Raw genomic sequence first — 14,357 nt, 5'->3', positions numbered from 1 at the left:
AAATACACTAAAATTCGCTTATATAATACAAAATTTGGGGGACACCATGGGAACCTCCTTTCAGTAATGGATCCTCGAGAAGATTCACAAATATGTGGATATGGAAAGAAGGATAGTAGTATCAAAGTTGTTGGTTGTAGATTTTGGACATTCTTTTGTTGAACTGTATTCCATTTATATATATATATATATATATATATAATGTTAGGCATTCCCTAGGTAATGTTTGTCCGTATAGTTGCATGCATGCTTTTGTTTTTCTATAGATTTCCTAAGTCTAGATTTCCTACCAAAATGTTGACGTCTCATAAATTTGCTACATTAGCTTTGGAAAAAGTCTGGTGACCTCTCATTTGAAGGAACTCACGAGACATTTGAGCTGCTTTTCAATTGGCGAGGAATTGGTACGTGACTCCTAATAATGGAAGTGGGGCCCATTTTTTACCAGGGACAACGATTTTGATGTCCAAAATTAACCTTGAGGTGCGTTGTTACAGACACGTCCATCCTAAAAAAGAGTTACCAGGAAGACCATTCTCAAAGCCCGTGCTCGTTTTTTGTTGCACGTTTGAATATCACGCAAATCGCAAACCAAATCATGAACTTTGCCGCTTCCTGCGCAGCGCATGCATCTGAATTCCTGAACTTAGGCCCCGTGATCATCATAAAAAGTTGGAGTTCATTAACTTAGTTACATTTTACATAGCCAAACGGAACCTGATAGATTGATCAGTTTGGCAATTGAAGTTGGACTTTCATTTAAGCTTCCCTTGGACGACCTTGCGCGTTTCAACGTGAATGAGATGGTGCTGGACCCAACAGTTTTTTTTTTAAAGGCAAGCTGGGATTAGGCAGACCCCTACAAGTTATACAACTATACAGCAGTTTGCTATGAGCATTGTGTGTTAAAAACTATTTTTTGATAATCTAATAAAAAGGCTCATACTTTATTGAAAAGTACTAACAAATATAAAATATTATTAAAATAATGTTGTATGTGTTGTCCGTGCCAATGTCTCCAAGCATGTTCATTCTTCTCATCAGGGACACAGCCCAAAATGGTGTGTCCTTGTGACAGAGGTTAAAGAGTGTCAAACATGATCATATGGTACATGATGGACGATTGTAGACAATATGAGCCAGCCATTTTCATCAACCCGAGGGTGTATTTGAATGCTGAGGATCTCGAAAACAAAGGATTTGATTTGATCAACGAGGAGGATTACAAATTCTCGTACTTTAGGCTCGGAACGAGCTTCACTTGGCAGAAAGAACAAGCCATGTTCGAAGCGAGTATGGTTTGAGTTCTTGCACTGCTCGACTCAGTGGTGGGTTTGATACGTCCACCAACTTGTTTGCTAGTCTTTTATCAAACTCAACACACTCCTTGTTAACTGATTGGGTGCGGCCCCGTCCCTACCTGCATAGCCTTCCCAACAACTCGAATGACCATTGACTCGGGACCGAGATCCACTCATCCCCAAAATCATCTCTGCCTTCACAAACCCCTTGGGATCTCATTATCCTGAGCTGTTTTGATCAAATCTGACAAAATAGATGTGATCTACATGGCCTGATTGGCATTTGAATAACTGGCATCTCACCTATGCAGTCATAAAAATTATGAAATTGTAGGATTTAAAAGACGCGTGTTAACAAAAGAACTTGATCTAACATGCTGAATCTATTTATACGGTCATATTTGATCAAAATATATATTTTTAATTTATTACGAGAAGCTGACTTCGGGTCAGGAGATCTGCTATGGTATAGTTACCACACCTAGTGGCGTAAAATCTCAAGCCTTTAATCTACCAAGAAGCCTGCTGCTTTCTTTAACTTCTTCAATGCCTTTAGACGACCCGCTTAGCTAGATGTACTGACTCTACTGAGCCCTTGTGAGTAGATTTGATAAAGAAAACAACACATATATATATATATATAATTTTATTATTATTATTATTTTGATATTTAACTTGGGGAAACCCCGTATTCGGCCCGAATACATAATATCACCATCCGGGCAGGAAAGTGCCGGGAATCCGAACAGACCGTCTGACCACCGAGACCCACTCCAACTATGCTAACCTCTTTGGGGTTGATAAAAAAAGGGATAAAAAAACTTGCAACAACGAAATTGCATACCAACGGGGCCCCGCTTGTTTGGTAAGAGCAGCTAGTGCAGGGCACCTTGTGTTGAGACGTTGCATGTTCAAATCCCAATAGGATTGTTGTATAACTGTTAGGGATCTGCCTAACCGGAACTTACAACAACAACAACGCCTTCATCCCAAAACAATTGGGGTCAAAGATATGAACCAAAAAAGAATTTTATTTTGGGTCTTCCACATGAATCCTTTTCCTCCAATCCATTCTATTCAATGCCATGTCCTCAGTGAGGTTCAAAGCATTCATATCCTTTCCTATCATCTCCATCCAAGTCTTCCTAGGCCTACCCCGACCTCTTTTAACTAATATATTTTCCCATTTCTCCAACCTTCTAACTGGAGCATCATTAGGCCTTCGCCGAATATGTCCAAACCACCGTAAACTATTCTCTCGCATCTTATTTTCAATGGGTGCAACACCTACCTTCTTACGTATCTCCTCGTTCTGAATCTTATCTTTTATTGTATTTCCACACATCCATCTAAGCATCCGCATCTCAGCTACACTCGTTTTTTGAATATGATGTCTCTTGGCAGCCCAACATTCCGTACCATATAGTAAAGCGGGTCTAATAGTTGTCCTATAAAACTTTCCCTTCAACCACAATGACATTCTACGATCGCACAATACTCCAGTTGCACTTTTCCATTTCATCCACCCAACCTTTATCCTATGATTTACATCTTTATCAATTTCTCCATACTTTTGAATGATGGATCCCAAATATTTGAAATAATCATTCACCGGTATTTCTTGCTCACCAAGCTTCACTACACTCTCATCACTACTTCGTTGCTTACTAAACCGACATTCCATATATTCAGTCTTACTCTTACTCAACTTAAAACCTCTAGCTTCCAATGTCTGTCTTCATAATTCTAACTTAGCATTAACCACAGCTCTAGACTCATCAATCAAAACAATATCATCAGCAAACAACATACACCACGGTACATTTTCATGAATTGATCTCGTAAGCTCATTCATCACTATCGCAAATAGGAAAGGGCTTAAAGCAGATCCTTGATGTAACCCAACCGTTATCGGAAAATTGGTTGTCACCCCTCCACAAGTGCGGACATTGGTTACTACTCCTTCATACATATATTTAATTATACTAATGTACTTGAGAGAAACACCTTTCTTCATCATTGTCCACCAGAGAACGTCCCTAGGTACTCTATCGTATGCTTTCTCTAAATCAATAAAAACCATATGCAAATCTTTCAATAAGTTGTCTAAGAAGATGTATAGCTTCCATAGTTGATCTTCCAGGCATAAAACGAAATTGATTCTCCGATATCATGACAACCTTCCTCAACCTAAACTCAATCACCCTCTCCCAAAGTTTCATAGTATGACTCATGAGTTTTATACCACGATAGTTTGTGCAATCTTGTATATCACCCTTATTCTTATATAAAGGCACCAAAGTACTCTTCCTCCACTCATTAGACATCTTATTTGTTCGCCAAATCAAGTTAAAAAGATTTGTCAATCATTTTAAACCTTTCTCTCCCAAGCATTTCCAAGCCTCGATAGGTATACCATCTGGGCCAACTGCCATTCTTTATTTCATTTTCTCCAAAGCCTCTGCAATTTCTTTCTTTTGAATCTTGTGCATGAAGTCACGATTTATCTCATGAAAATGAATTGAGAAGTCTCCAAGATCTTGAGCATGACTATCATTAAATAGCTTATCAAAATAATCTTTCTATCTCTCCTTAATCTCCTCGTCTTTGACTAAAACCCTTTATATTTCATCTTTGATACATCTAACCATACCCAAATCCCTCGATTTCCTATCTCTCATATTTGCAAGCCTATAAATATCCTTCTCGCCTTCTTTGGTATCCAACTTGTCATAAACCTCCTTATATACCTTAGCCCTTGCGTTTCAAACTACTTTTTTAGGACTATGGCAATAAAGATGATTTTGGAGATGACTAGATCTCATTCAGTTGACTTGGGCTTAGCCTAATGGCGTCCTTCTTGTTACTGAAACCAGGAACTTGTTGCCCAGCCACTAGATTCAAAACCATTATGACTAACTCGACCCAACCTGACCAACTTGTACTGGTCTTGACTGGGCTGGATAGGTGGTTCGCAGTCCAAAGTCAAAGTCAAAGACCACATTTGAAAGTTGAAACACCTAACTGCAGTTGGTAAGCCGTCCCCTCGAACAGATCCGAATCGGATCTAAACCGGCCGAGATTTTAGCGGACTCGCTTTTAAGGTTAATTAATTCGTAATGGTAGATGACTAAAATACCCATCGAGTGTTTACCGTTAAGTGCGTCTTTAGGATTTTCTCAATGTGCAATATTAACAATAAACGCCCCTCACTGTGGTTAATACATTGTAGGGGTAGTTTAGTCATCTAAGAAAGGTAGAGTGGTATAAGGGTATTATTGTCATTTTCAGAAATTGACCGCATTTAAAATTTGTAATTTATGCTTCACTTAAATGAGTGCACAAGTGTGACAACTGTTCAGTGCCTGCGTGGGCGCCATAAAATTTCAAGGATAGTTTCGTCATTTTATGAAATCAAACAATTTAATTACTTACACGTCCTGAGTTCCGCGTCTGGTTATTGTTATCCAATTTGAAGATAAATTTAACTTTTTTTTTTTAAAAATTTTAAATAATTATCAAATGACCACCTCAATTAATAGTGAAAAATGGCTGGCAAACGAGTAGGATCCAAGAAGCCAATTTTGCAAAATTTAGCTGTCCAGAATGAGAACCGTCTTATCAAGGTATTTTGGGATCCAAATTCCGATCTGTTTGCATCGCTACTGTTAAGGCTCAACAGGATCGGCTCAAACCCAGGTCCAGCGAAAGCTCTGCTTGGATTCATGTTTTGGGCCAGTCCGACCCCTTTAGTTTTTTACTTTGAACCCGGCCTGTTTAGCAAGCTAGTCTGCTTTAGCCCCACTTTTATCTCCCCTTGGCATCAAAAGGCAGACCGATCCCAATCTATTTTGAGCTGGGTATATAAAAACCCGGCATCTACCCGGCCCGATGTCAACCCTAACTGGATCCAGTAAGATAAGACTGCAATCAAGGGTTTTTACATGTAAAAACTCCAAATGGATCAAAATAGATCTGAGTCAGAAAAGCAATCTGTATATATTTTTTGAATCCAAACCAAATACACATTCGGGTCTCATTTCAAGTTTCCACATATTCCAGTGCCTAAACTGGTTCAGTATTCATATCAAATCTGATCCATTTGCACATCCCCAGTTGTTGGGATGTAAATGGCGGACTTCGACTCAGGTCGGATCTAGATATTACCAAATCCGACCTAATTGGATTTGACTTAATCGGATTAGGATTAGGAGTCAGATGAAATCAGATAATACCAAACCCGGATTCGACTCACTTAAAATCCGATATTTACACTTAATCGGATTCGGATTTTAGTTGTACTCAAACTCGGATTAGAATGCGAAACTCAATACCGAATCCGAATCAGATCTGGATTTGGCTACCGAATCCGAACCCTAGCCAGCTGGCAGAGTGGCATTATGAGGGCAGTTTCGTCATTTTACCAAAACAGAGGCCAAATTCCATCCGAATGGTCAATCCCAGCAAAGGGCAGTGGCGATTTCGTCATTTTCTTGAGGCCATTTCCTATTTTTAATTATAAACTAGAAAAAAAGAAAAGTAGTGTACAGCACACAGGGTGAAGTGAACTCCCCCTTCTAAAAAGTTTTTTTTTTTTTGCTGTTTGAAAAACGAACGCTTAGATGCGGAAACTGCACAAGCAGCCGATGCAGAGAGCGAAGAAGGGAGAGTCCCTTTGCCCTAACTCATGAGGCGGACAAAGACAGACGATCGAACCACCCTCTTCAAGTTCCCCGCTTCCCGTCCAGCTTCCCCGCCGGTTCTAGCGTTGTAGGTCTCGCAGAGGATGCGCGGCCATGGGGAAGCTCGAGGAGGAAGGGACTGACGCACTGCCTTCGTCGGCTGTCGATCCGGGCTCCGGCAGCGGGCGGCAGGATCGCGGCAGTAGATCTGCTGTGATCCGCCGGGTTCTCAGCCTCAGGTGCTTTGTCTTCGTCGTCTTCGGGCTCGCCGTCCTCGTCTCGTCGGTCTTCTGGCTGGCGCCGTTTCTCCGCCGGTCCGATCGGGAGGATCTGGAGCTGTGGCGCTCCGGAGGTAAAATTTCACGCCATTTTTAGTTGTTTTCGGGGTTTTGGCGTGGTTTCTAGTAGCTGCATTTGGTCGGGGTTAGGGGTTTGTGGTGATTGGGAAGGGGTTTGAGATGAGATCTGTGTGGGAGGAAGATGAAGAACTCGGTTTTAGGGTTTGTGAGGAATTGGGACCTGAAGACATCTACATTGTTGATTTTGTTTGTTTTTTTAGTTTCCCTGTCTGTTAGCTTTTCTTGTTTCCCCTCTATTGTTGTTGCTTTGGGTTTGGTTTCGGTACAAAGGAAATCAAGTGGATTTCGTCTATTTGAATGCCTTCGGTGTAATTTCTGTGTTCTGTTCTTTTTTCTTACGGGTTTTCTGCATTTTGGAAGTTGCATGTGTCACGGCTTGTTCCTAGCATTTGACGAATGTATCAACTTTAGGGTTTCTTCCATGAAATTCTTATTTTGTGGAATTAGGCGATGTCTGTTTGGTGATATTGTTGAATTTATGACTTTGACGAGGAAAAACTGTTTTTTTTTTCACTTTCCCGATTTGTTGACGGCTTTGATTCCAACTGTGTTTGAGTGTTTTTCTTATTAATGCGGGCTTGCCGTGTTTCTGTTTCTTCTTTCTGGCAGGTGAACCGGGTTTTACCTTTTTTCTGATGACGTTGTTGATATTTAATTTTTATATTCACCCAGGTTACTGGTGGTTGAAGAAATTTATGCCGTGGTTCGGATAATCTATCATTGGATGCCTTTTTTTCCCATTGCTTGTCATGTGGTTTTCGTATTTCTGGCATTCTAAGCAAAGTTTTTTACTAATTTTCTCTTGGAAAAGTTGGACGAGAATACTCATAATTACAAAGAATATATCCTATTGGAGAACAAAGCACAAACAACAGGATGAATTTTTGGGTGTCACCGGTATGGATTTTGAAAGCAAAGTTCAAAATTGATGCGACTTATTTTGAGTTTCCTAATGGTTGCTAGCCTTTTAGATTGTATCTTGGAGTGTTCTCATGAACGCTGCTGCTGAATTAGTCAAATAGATCTCCATTTTTTGTCATGATATTCTTGGTAATAGGTGTTTGAATACTATTTCTGGAGCCATGTTATCTTTGACGGGAGGGCATGTGGGGTTCAAAATTTCAAATATCACCTGGGGCTCCACTGCAGTTTGGCTATGAGAAAATGCCAAAAAAAAGGAAAAATGGAAAGAAATAAAGAAATAAAAGATGTTCATTTTTTATTGAGTGATCTAAACATTTGATTTTGGTGTTGCAAGCTATGCATAATACACGGAGGTTATTTGTGAAATCAAAGTTTTGAGTGGACATAATTAATTTTGAGAGGCACATTTTGTTGGAGGCAGTCTTGTCAGAGGGACATAGATAGCGTCAAGCATGTCATCAGTAGTATCTTTGGGATCATTGCATAAGTTGTAGGTTTTTCAATATATTGTTTGCATTGAGCATTTATGGGAGTGAGAGGGATTTAATTCTTAGACAGGTTCTCAATTGAGTTTAGTATTTTGATGGATTTCCTTTTATAGAATTGCAGAAGAGCTTAATTACATAGATGAAATAAATGTAAAAGGTTTCCTTCATGATATAGATGTAACAAAATGGGAGCGATCTCACAAAGCACAACCCATACCCACATTTTTTGGAATTGCCGTGTCGTACCCTCAGTACCCGTACCCAGGTGATATAGCTGTGGATCTTTCAGATGCCATGAGGTTTATTTGGTTCTTGTGATTAATATCATCAAAATGATGCTAGGCCTTCATGTGCTAAGTTGATGTCTTCTGATTTTAGAGGATTTCTTTTCTTGTTTAGTAGTTATCCCCCTTGACATAAATGGTATGTCTACTGGAGTATGATAGCATGAGTGTGCTGCTGTGCTTCTTGATTTAGATGATTAGTTTGTTAGTGATTTGATGTAGATGATCAGTTATAGTGATTTCATACACAGTCCTTTGGAAGTGATTGTGACGGATGACAATGTTGCTAAATAATGATTTCTTGTGCATTACTAACAAACTTCTGATTTTTTTGGTGACCATGTTTAAGATAGTTGTCACTTCATCCTCTGTGTTGTCCATGCATATGCTTCCTTTATGAAATATAGTTTTGTTATTCTATGCATCCAATTTAGTTCTCAAATAGGTGTACCAGTATTAATTCTTTTGTTTCAAAGGTTCTCTGACTGGTCATGCTTGTGACTTACTTTTGGGAGTTCTACATGGAATATACAAACGTGATTGTGTTTTACTTGCTCTGTCTATATTCTTGAGTGTGTTTTATGCAGTGGCATATGTAATATTTGGTTCTATGGTGCATGAATACGGCTGTGGATATGGGGATACAACCATTTTTATGAAGTTTTCAGTATGACTAAAGTATAAGATGACACTAGACAGAGGGCAAAATTGAGTATCTGTGTGAATAGATTTGGTTATTTGATTTGTCTTGCATAATTGCTTTACTTGGGTAACTTATCATGCATGATTGCCTTTTAGACTGCAGTTTTTTTTAGGAGTATAACTTCCATTATCTATTTTGTCTAATTATTTCCTTTCATGGGGTTCAATGTTCTCTTCTATCTCATGATCAATACGAGGGTGCTGCTTTCTGATTCTCATGTATCACGTTGTTGTGCCTATATCTGATTTTACTGTGATTTGATATGATTATTACTCTATGATGCTGAAGTCCATTGTATTTTTTATCACTTGAAGTGATATCTTTTTGTAAAGGAGTGACAGTGAAGTCTGTGGCTGTTGACTACATGATCGATCAAAGACACTCAAGTTTAAAACTCACACCTGGGTAATTTTAACAAGGGAAGAAGAATAAAAAATTAAATTGAAAAACAAGTCAAGGAATCCATGGTTGCTATCCGGAGCCTTATTCTGCAGCCAGCTTGGAGTATTTTTTTAATTTGCATGTATAAGATATTTTGAGACTCAAAAGATAAGTTTGTGGTGGTTATTTTGTTAAAGTTGGATAAATGTTTGGTTTCATAATGCCCTGTTTCATGTCAGAGACAAGGATATACAGGTGAAAAGTTTCCTGGACCCCATCCAATTTTCTCATGTCCTGATCAAATGCTCTTTTAAGTTAGTGTTTGTTTGTCTTTTAACCAGACCTGTTAGTGGTGATGTGTAGGTGCACTGATGTTAATTATACTTGTAGGTATGTTGTACTTCTTGGTTGTCTAAACATTTCTTTTTTCTGATTTTAACTGATAGTTTACTTCATTAAAAATTTGTCCAAAGTGTGCATCCTTTCTCTAGTGCCATGGTGAGGTTGATGCCATTTCTTGTGAAGAATGTGGTTGCTTATTGCATTTTTGTTCATATTTAACTTCTAGCTTGCAGACTGAAAGTATATATCTTGTTGAGAATACTATTATTGAAGTTTTTGTTATTTGTTTTATCATATATTTGTTCTTTATGAGGTTCTCTTTTCATACTCATAAACAACCTTCAAAGTTTTTGGACTGAGAGGAGTTTGTCTGCAGCCCAAATAAAAGCAAGTTTCAAACTGCAAAGGCCTGTGTCATTGCTGGGTGCAAAATCTGCAATTGTAAAGCTTGAGTATGATATACTGGAAGAAATTGGGGTTCCGAATACCAAGGTTTGATTAGTGTTTGTATGTTTTCATTCTGTCTAATTAGTTTGATCAGCTTCTTTTCCTATGGCTAACATCATAATACAAACAGGTCGTTATTATATCACTGCATTCTGATTCTCAATCAAACTGGACGAGTGTTGTGTTTGGTGTCCTCCCATATGCCCAAGACTCGTACATTTCTTCTGCTGGCTTGAGTGTACTGAGGGCCTCTTTGGTAGCCTTGGTCATACAGCAATCAAATCTGCAGCTGACACCAAACATGTTTGGGGTCCCATCTTTCTTTCAGGTGCTGAAATTCCCTGGAGGAATAACTATTGCTCCACAGCAAAATGCATTCCTTCTTCAGAAAGTTCAGGTCCTTTTTAACTTCACATTGAACTATCCCATATACCAAATCCAAGAGAATTTTGATGAGTTGAAGAGCCAGTTGAAGGCGGGTTTGCATCTCAGGCATCATGAGGTTTTGCTCATTCCAACACCCATCAATCTTTTTGTAAATTGATTCAAGTGGATCCTTGCTACGGGACATGATGTTTGCCTCTTCTTTTCTCTAATTTACTTAAACTGATAATGTTAGACATGCACATTGATTGGTTGCTTTCTACTGAAATGCAGGCTTTATATGTGAGATTGACTAATTTAAATGGCTCAACGTTGTCTCCCCCAGTTATTGTCCAGGCATCAATTTTTGCTGAAGTTGGACTTCCAATTGCTCAACCAAGGTTGAAGCAGTTGGCTCGAGCAATAACCAGTTCCCCAGCAAGAAACCTTGGCCTTAATCACACAGTTTTTGGTAAAGTAAAGGAGATTCGGTTATCATCCTATTTGCAATATTCAATCGGTGGTGATGGTTCACCAAGCCCTGCTCCAGCTCCTCACCAAAACCACCATCACCATCACCATGACCATGGTCACCATCACCACCGTCACCACCATCACCATAATTCTCATGTAGCCCCAGTTTCTGCACCTCCACCTCATCCCTCAATTAATTTTGTTCACCACCAATTCCACCGGGCACCACCTCCATCCCAGTGCCATACTGGATCTACTTTGGGTCATAAAAGAAATGCCCATGTGGCCCCAAGAATTTCTCCCTCTGCATCCAAGCAGCTGCCAGGGGATCCTCCTGCCCCATTGTTCGGCTTGCCTGCAGGATCACCTTTGCAGGTTGGTTATTTTGCTCATGTTCATCCTCCAAGTAAGTCTGCAATGGCTCCAGGCAAGAGTGTTGAACGTTCTGCACCTGTAGCTACTCGAGATGGTGCCTATCCGGTCTTGCCATCAAACTTTTCTTCTTCACCATCTCCAACTTCATGTACACATTTCTTCAACTTCTCTCCAATTTTCTCTCTCTTTTTGTTTTTCTGGAACATGGTTGCCAGCCTAAGTGTTGATTTTTTCTGCATTTTAGTTTGAAACTTGCGCTGCTGGTTGGTTTTTTGACTCGACCAGTTGGGATAATTTGCAATATAGATTCAGACTGTTTGCTTGAGTCTTTATCTGCTTGAAATGTGCTACATCCTAAGACTGGAATTGAATTGTTCAGTTGGTCACCCAGGTCCATTTGTCTCTTGGACCTGGAATGGTTTTGCCCATGTTCAAAGTTTCTGTGAACTATGATACTGTTACTGCTGTCTTATTTCTAATGCTCTATTCCTGATGATGACACTAGAATTCACTATTGATGCAGCTTCTATCACGTTAATGATTCCATGGACTCTTGTGCTTGGAGCATTGTTGGTGCATGTGTGACAACCTCCAAAATCTGTAATTTTCTTTTCCCCCCTTGCCAGAAGCCTTACAAGTCACAAACTGACTTTGGTTTCCCTCTGCATAAGGAAAGATGGATCAGAGTTCCCTTGAGAAAGAGTGGCACGAAGGGTGTCTCAGATCAGGTGGATTTCCTTTTTGTGTGTATATATTAATGTAATAGTGGTGTTACCATCAAGCATGTATATCAGGTCAAAGCCAGAGGTGGCAGGCCCTTTGTTACATATTGCTGCTACAGACCCCTACGTTTTCCTCCCAGGGAAGAAGAAAGTAAGTTTTGCCCTGAGATTTTTCTTACCATTGACTGTGGCCTTTTGCGAGTTTTCTTAGGACGTTTTCTATTCGATAGCTTCTTGTTTCTTGTCTTCCCAAAATTGTGTCTGTGTGTGCGCGCACGCCCGTGTGTGTGTGTTTGAGAGAGAGAGAGAGAGAGAGAGAGAGAGAGAGAGAGAGAGAGAGATTCCCTTGGGGCCAACCTTGGTTCCAATCATGGAGGACATGTGAGGAAAAATGTGCCCCAAATGTTCCATATGCTTGGTGTTGACTCTTTGTCCAACAGGATGAAAATTTTTGTTCTCTTTGTCGTTTCATATGGTTCAACAAGAGCTTTAAGAGCATTAGCCTGCAATGATCATCACAATCTTTTGGTAATTGACCCATTGACTTTCGGTGTGTAGGCTTTGCCACCGAATTTATGGTCTGTATGTCTTTTCCTGTTCTGATGGCACGCTGTATGATAAATCAAAATTTTCTGCTTTTTACTTACATTGATATTCATATTTTGTAATTATCCCCTGTTTCGATCAAGAGCTGGAGAATGCTTCTTTTTGAATCCGATTAAGAATAAAAAAAATCCATTTACAGGTCATCTGGAGGAAGAATCATAGCAGGAAGTTTATCCATTTCCCTTTTTATTTTGTTTTATTTTATCTTATTCAGTGTTGTCCTCTTGGAGGACTCTGGCTATGATAATGTTAAAGTAAACCCCACACAGGCTGGATGGACTGGCTTGACTGCAATTGCTTTGTTTGGTTGCCCCAGTTGTTAAGCTCAAAATCATTGATCACCATTATGCGGGCAAGCTATGATCCTGCAAGTCTGTCTTGTTATTGGGCTGTTCAAGCAAAAAAGAAAGTTTCTTGATAAATTAAAAACGTTTTTTTAGGAATTATTGGAAAACTTCAGCTTATATAAAGTAGAACATTATATAGATACGGAAAATGACAAATATACAAATAAGAAATGTGTTGGTGTTACGATAGATCATGGCATCATTTAAAATAGTTTTTGATGTCCTAATTTTATTGAATATATCACGGCAAAAATCATGTTATTTTAAAAAAACTCATCAATATTTCTGGCTATGAGTCCATGTCCCATGATAGCTTAGAAAACTTGTGACCTTCTTCCATCTTTAAGAAAGGGCGCAACTGCTTGTGCTAGAGAATTTGGGCACGCCTGTGCTTACAGTTTTTTCAAGTCATTTTAGGAAGCATTTACGATCAAATCAGAAATGATTGGGGCTTCTTGGTTTTAGGATGTATTGGTATAATATAACAAGGTGGTAATTGTTTCGTTAAATAAGATGAAGACAAAAGCGTTTGTATTAATTATGCTCCCTTAGGTTTCGAAGTTGTGACATCCGGTCAACTTAGTGATGTTCACAAGTTGCTCATATAAGATAATTCCAAGCGTTTATGGGCTAAATCAGTTCAATTTAACCAGTTTACCCTGCTCGTCGCCGACTATAGTTGTACGTGGGTTATGTGTTAGATAAGGATTGGTTGGCTTCGAGCCTATCAGAATTTGACAAGCACCCACGTAGTAAATTTATTGGACTTTTTATACGTGTTCCGAACTGCATTGTATAGGGACACCTGTTACATGTTCCAAAAAATGGTAATAAGAGTTAAAAGACAAAGAAGCTTCCTCCACCTTTTAAGATGGTCCTCACAAAGGGCCTCTTCAACACAAAATAAACATCATTTCTGGAAATATCCTTTGGACTTAAAGAGTAAGGTAATCATCAACCTTTTTTGTCTCTTGATCACCCTCACCTGACTCGTGTAAAGCTCTAAGATTTTGATTCCCACCTAGATTAATTTAATTGAAGCATAGAAACTTTAAGAAAAGGTAGATATATTCCAACTTGTATGAGGCATTTCCTTGGTGACAATTTTTTTCTTTGATTTCCCCCCCAACTCTGTTAGTATTTCGTCTACAGGCAATGTGACAGTCTATTGACCAAAAAATGGCCACTCAAAAGATTAATAGCCTGTCAAAAAAAATAATGCTCACTAACCCCACTAGCGGGTTGGCGTAGTGGGGTTGAGCCTTGGCTGTTAGACGAGTGGTCAAGGTTCAATTTTTGTGGGCATAATCTCCTTGCATAAACCAATGCTCAGCATAGGTCTTCGGAGTGAGCGTCTTAGCCAGGGAGTTTTTTTCTCCTAGGGGTTTGATTTGTGATCAACCTACTACTAGGCTCCGGGTTTCTCTTGGTAAATAGACCCAAAAAAAAATCCACTAAAAAGATTAGTACATCTTTAGCGCTTCCTTTGAAGAATGCTATTAGGAAATTGGCACATCTTCATAGCTTTCTCTCAAATTTAATCGGATACCGCTAAACAC

The 14,357-nt window shown here is 39.3% G+C and overlaps 1 protein-coding gene across 4 annotated transcripts; it reads left to right on the top strand.

Annotated features, from left to right (window-relative positions):
* The first annotated feature begins 5,864 nt into the window (after window positions 1–5,864).
* Window positions 5,865–12,023, top strand: LOC149814195 (uncharacterized). 4 transcript variants are annotated; one of them, XM_089988280.1, is made up of 6 exons: window positions 5,865–6,335; window positions 9,841–9,956; window positions 10,042–10,413; window positions 10,569–11,271; window positions 11,647–11,723; window positions 11,795–12,023. In XM_089988280.1, exons 1-5 carry the CDS (start codon window positions 6,098–6,100, stop codon window positions 11,706–11,708), a joined length of 1,491 nt encoding a protein of 496 aa, XP_089844406.1. In that variant the 5' UTR covers window positions 5,865–6,097; the 3' UTR covers window positions 11,709–11,723; window positions 11,795–12,023. The 4 variants fall into 4 exon arrangements, with proteins under 4 accessions (XP_089844406.1, XP_089844407.1, XP_089844405.1 ...); XM_089988281.1 differs by having other exon boundaries at window positions 10,569–11,123; window positions 11,647–12,023; XM_089988279.1 differs by having other exon boundaries at window positions 11,647–12,023.
* The last annotated feature ends 2,334 nt before the right edge of the window (window positions 12,024–14,357 follow it).

This window comes from Nuphar pumila, chromosome 15 (assembly GCF_984573655.1).
Source record: "Nuphar pumila chromosome 15, dmNupPumi1.hap1.1, whole genome shotgun sequence".
NCBI lineage: Eukaryota > Viridiplantae > Streptophyta > Magnoliopsida > Nymphaeales > Nymphaeaceae > Nuphar > Nuphar pumila.
The sequence above is the reverse complement of the archived record's forward strand: the minus strand, read 5'-3'. Positions and strand labels throughout refer to the sequence as shown.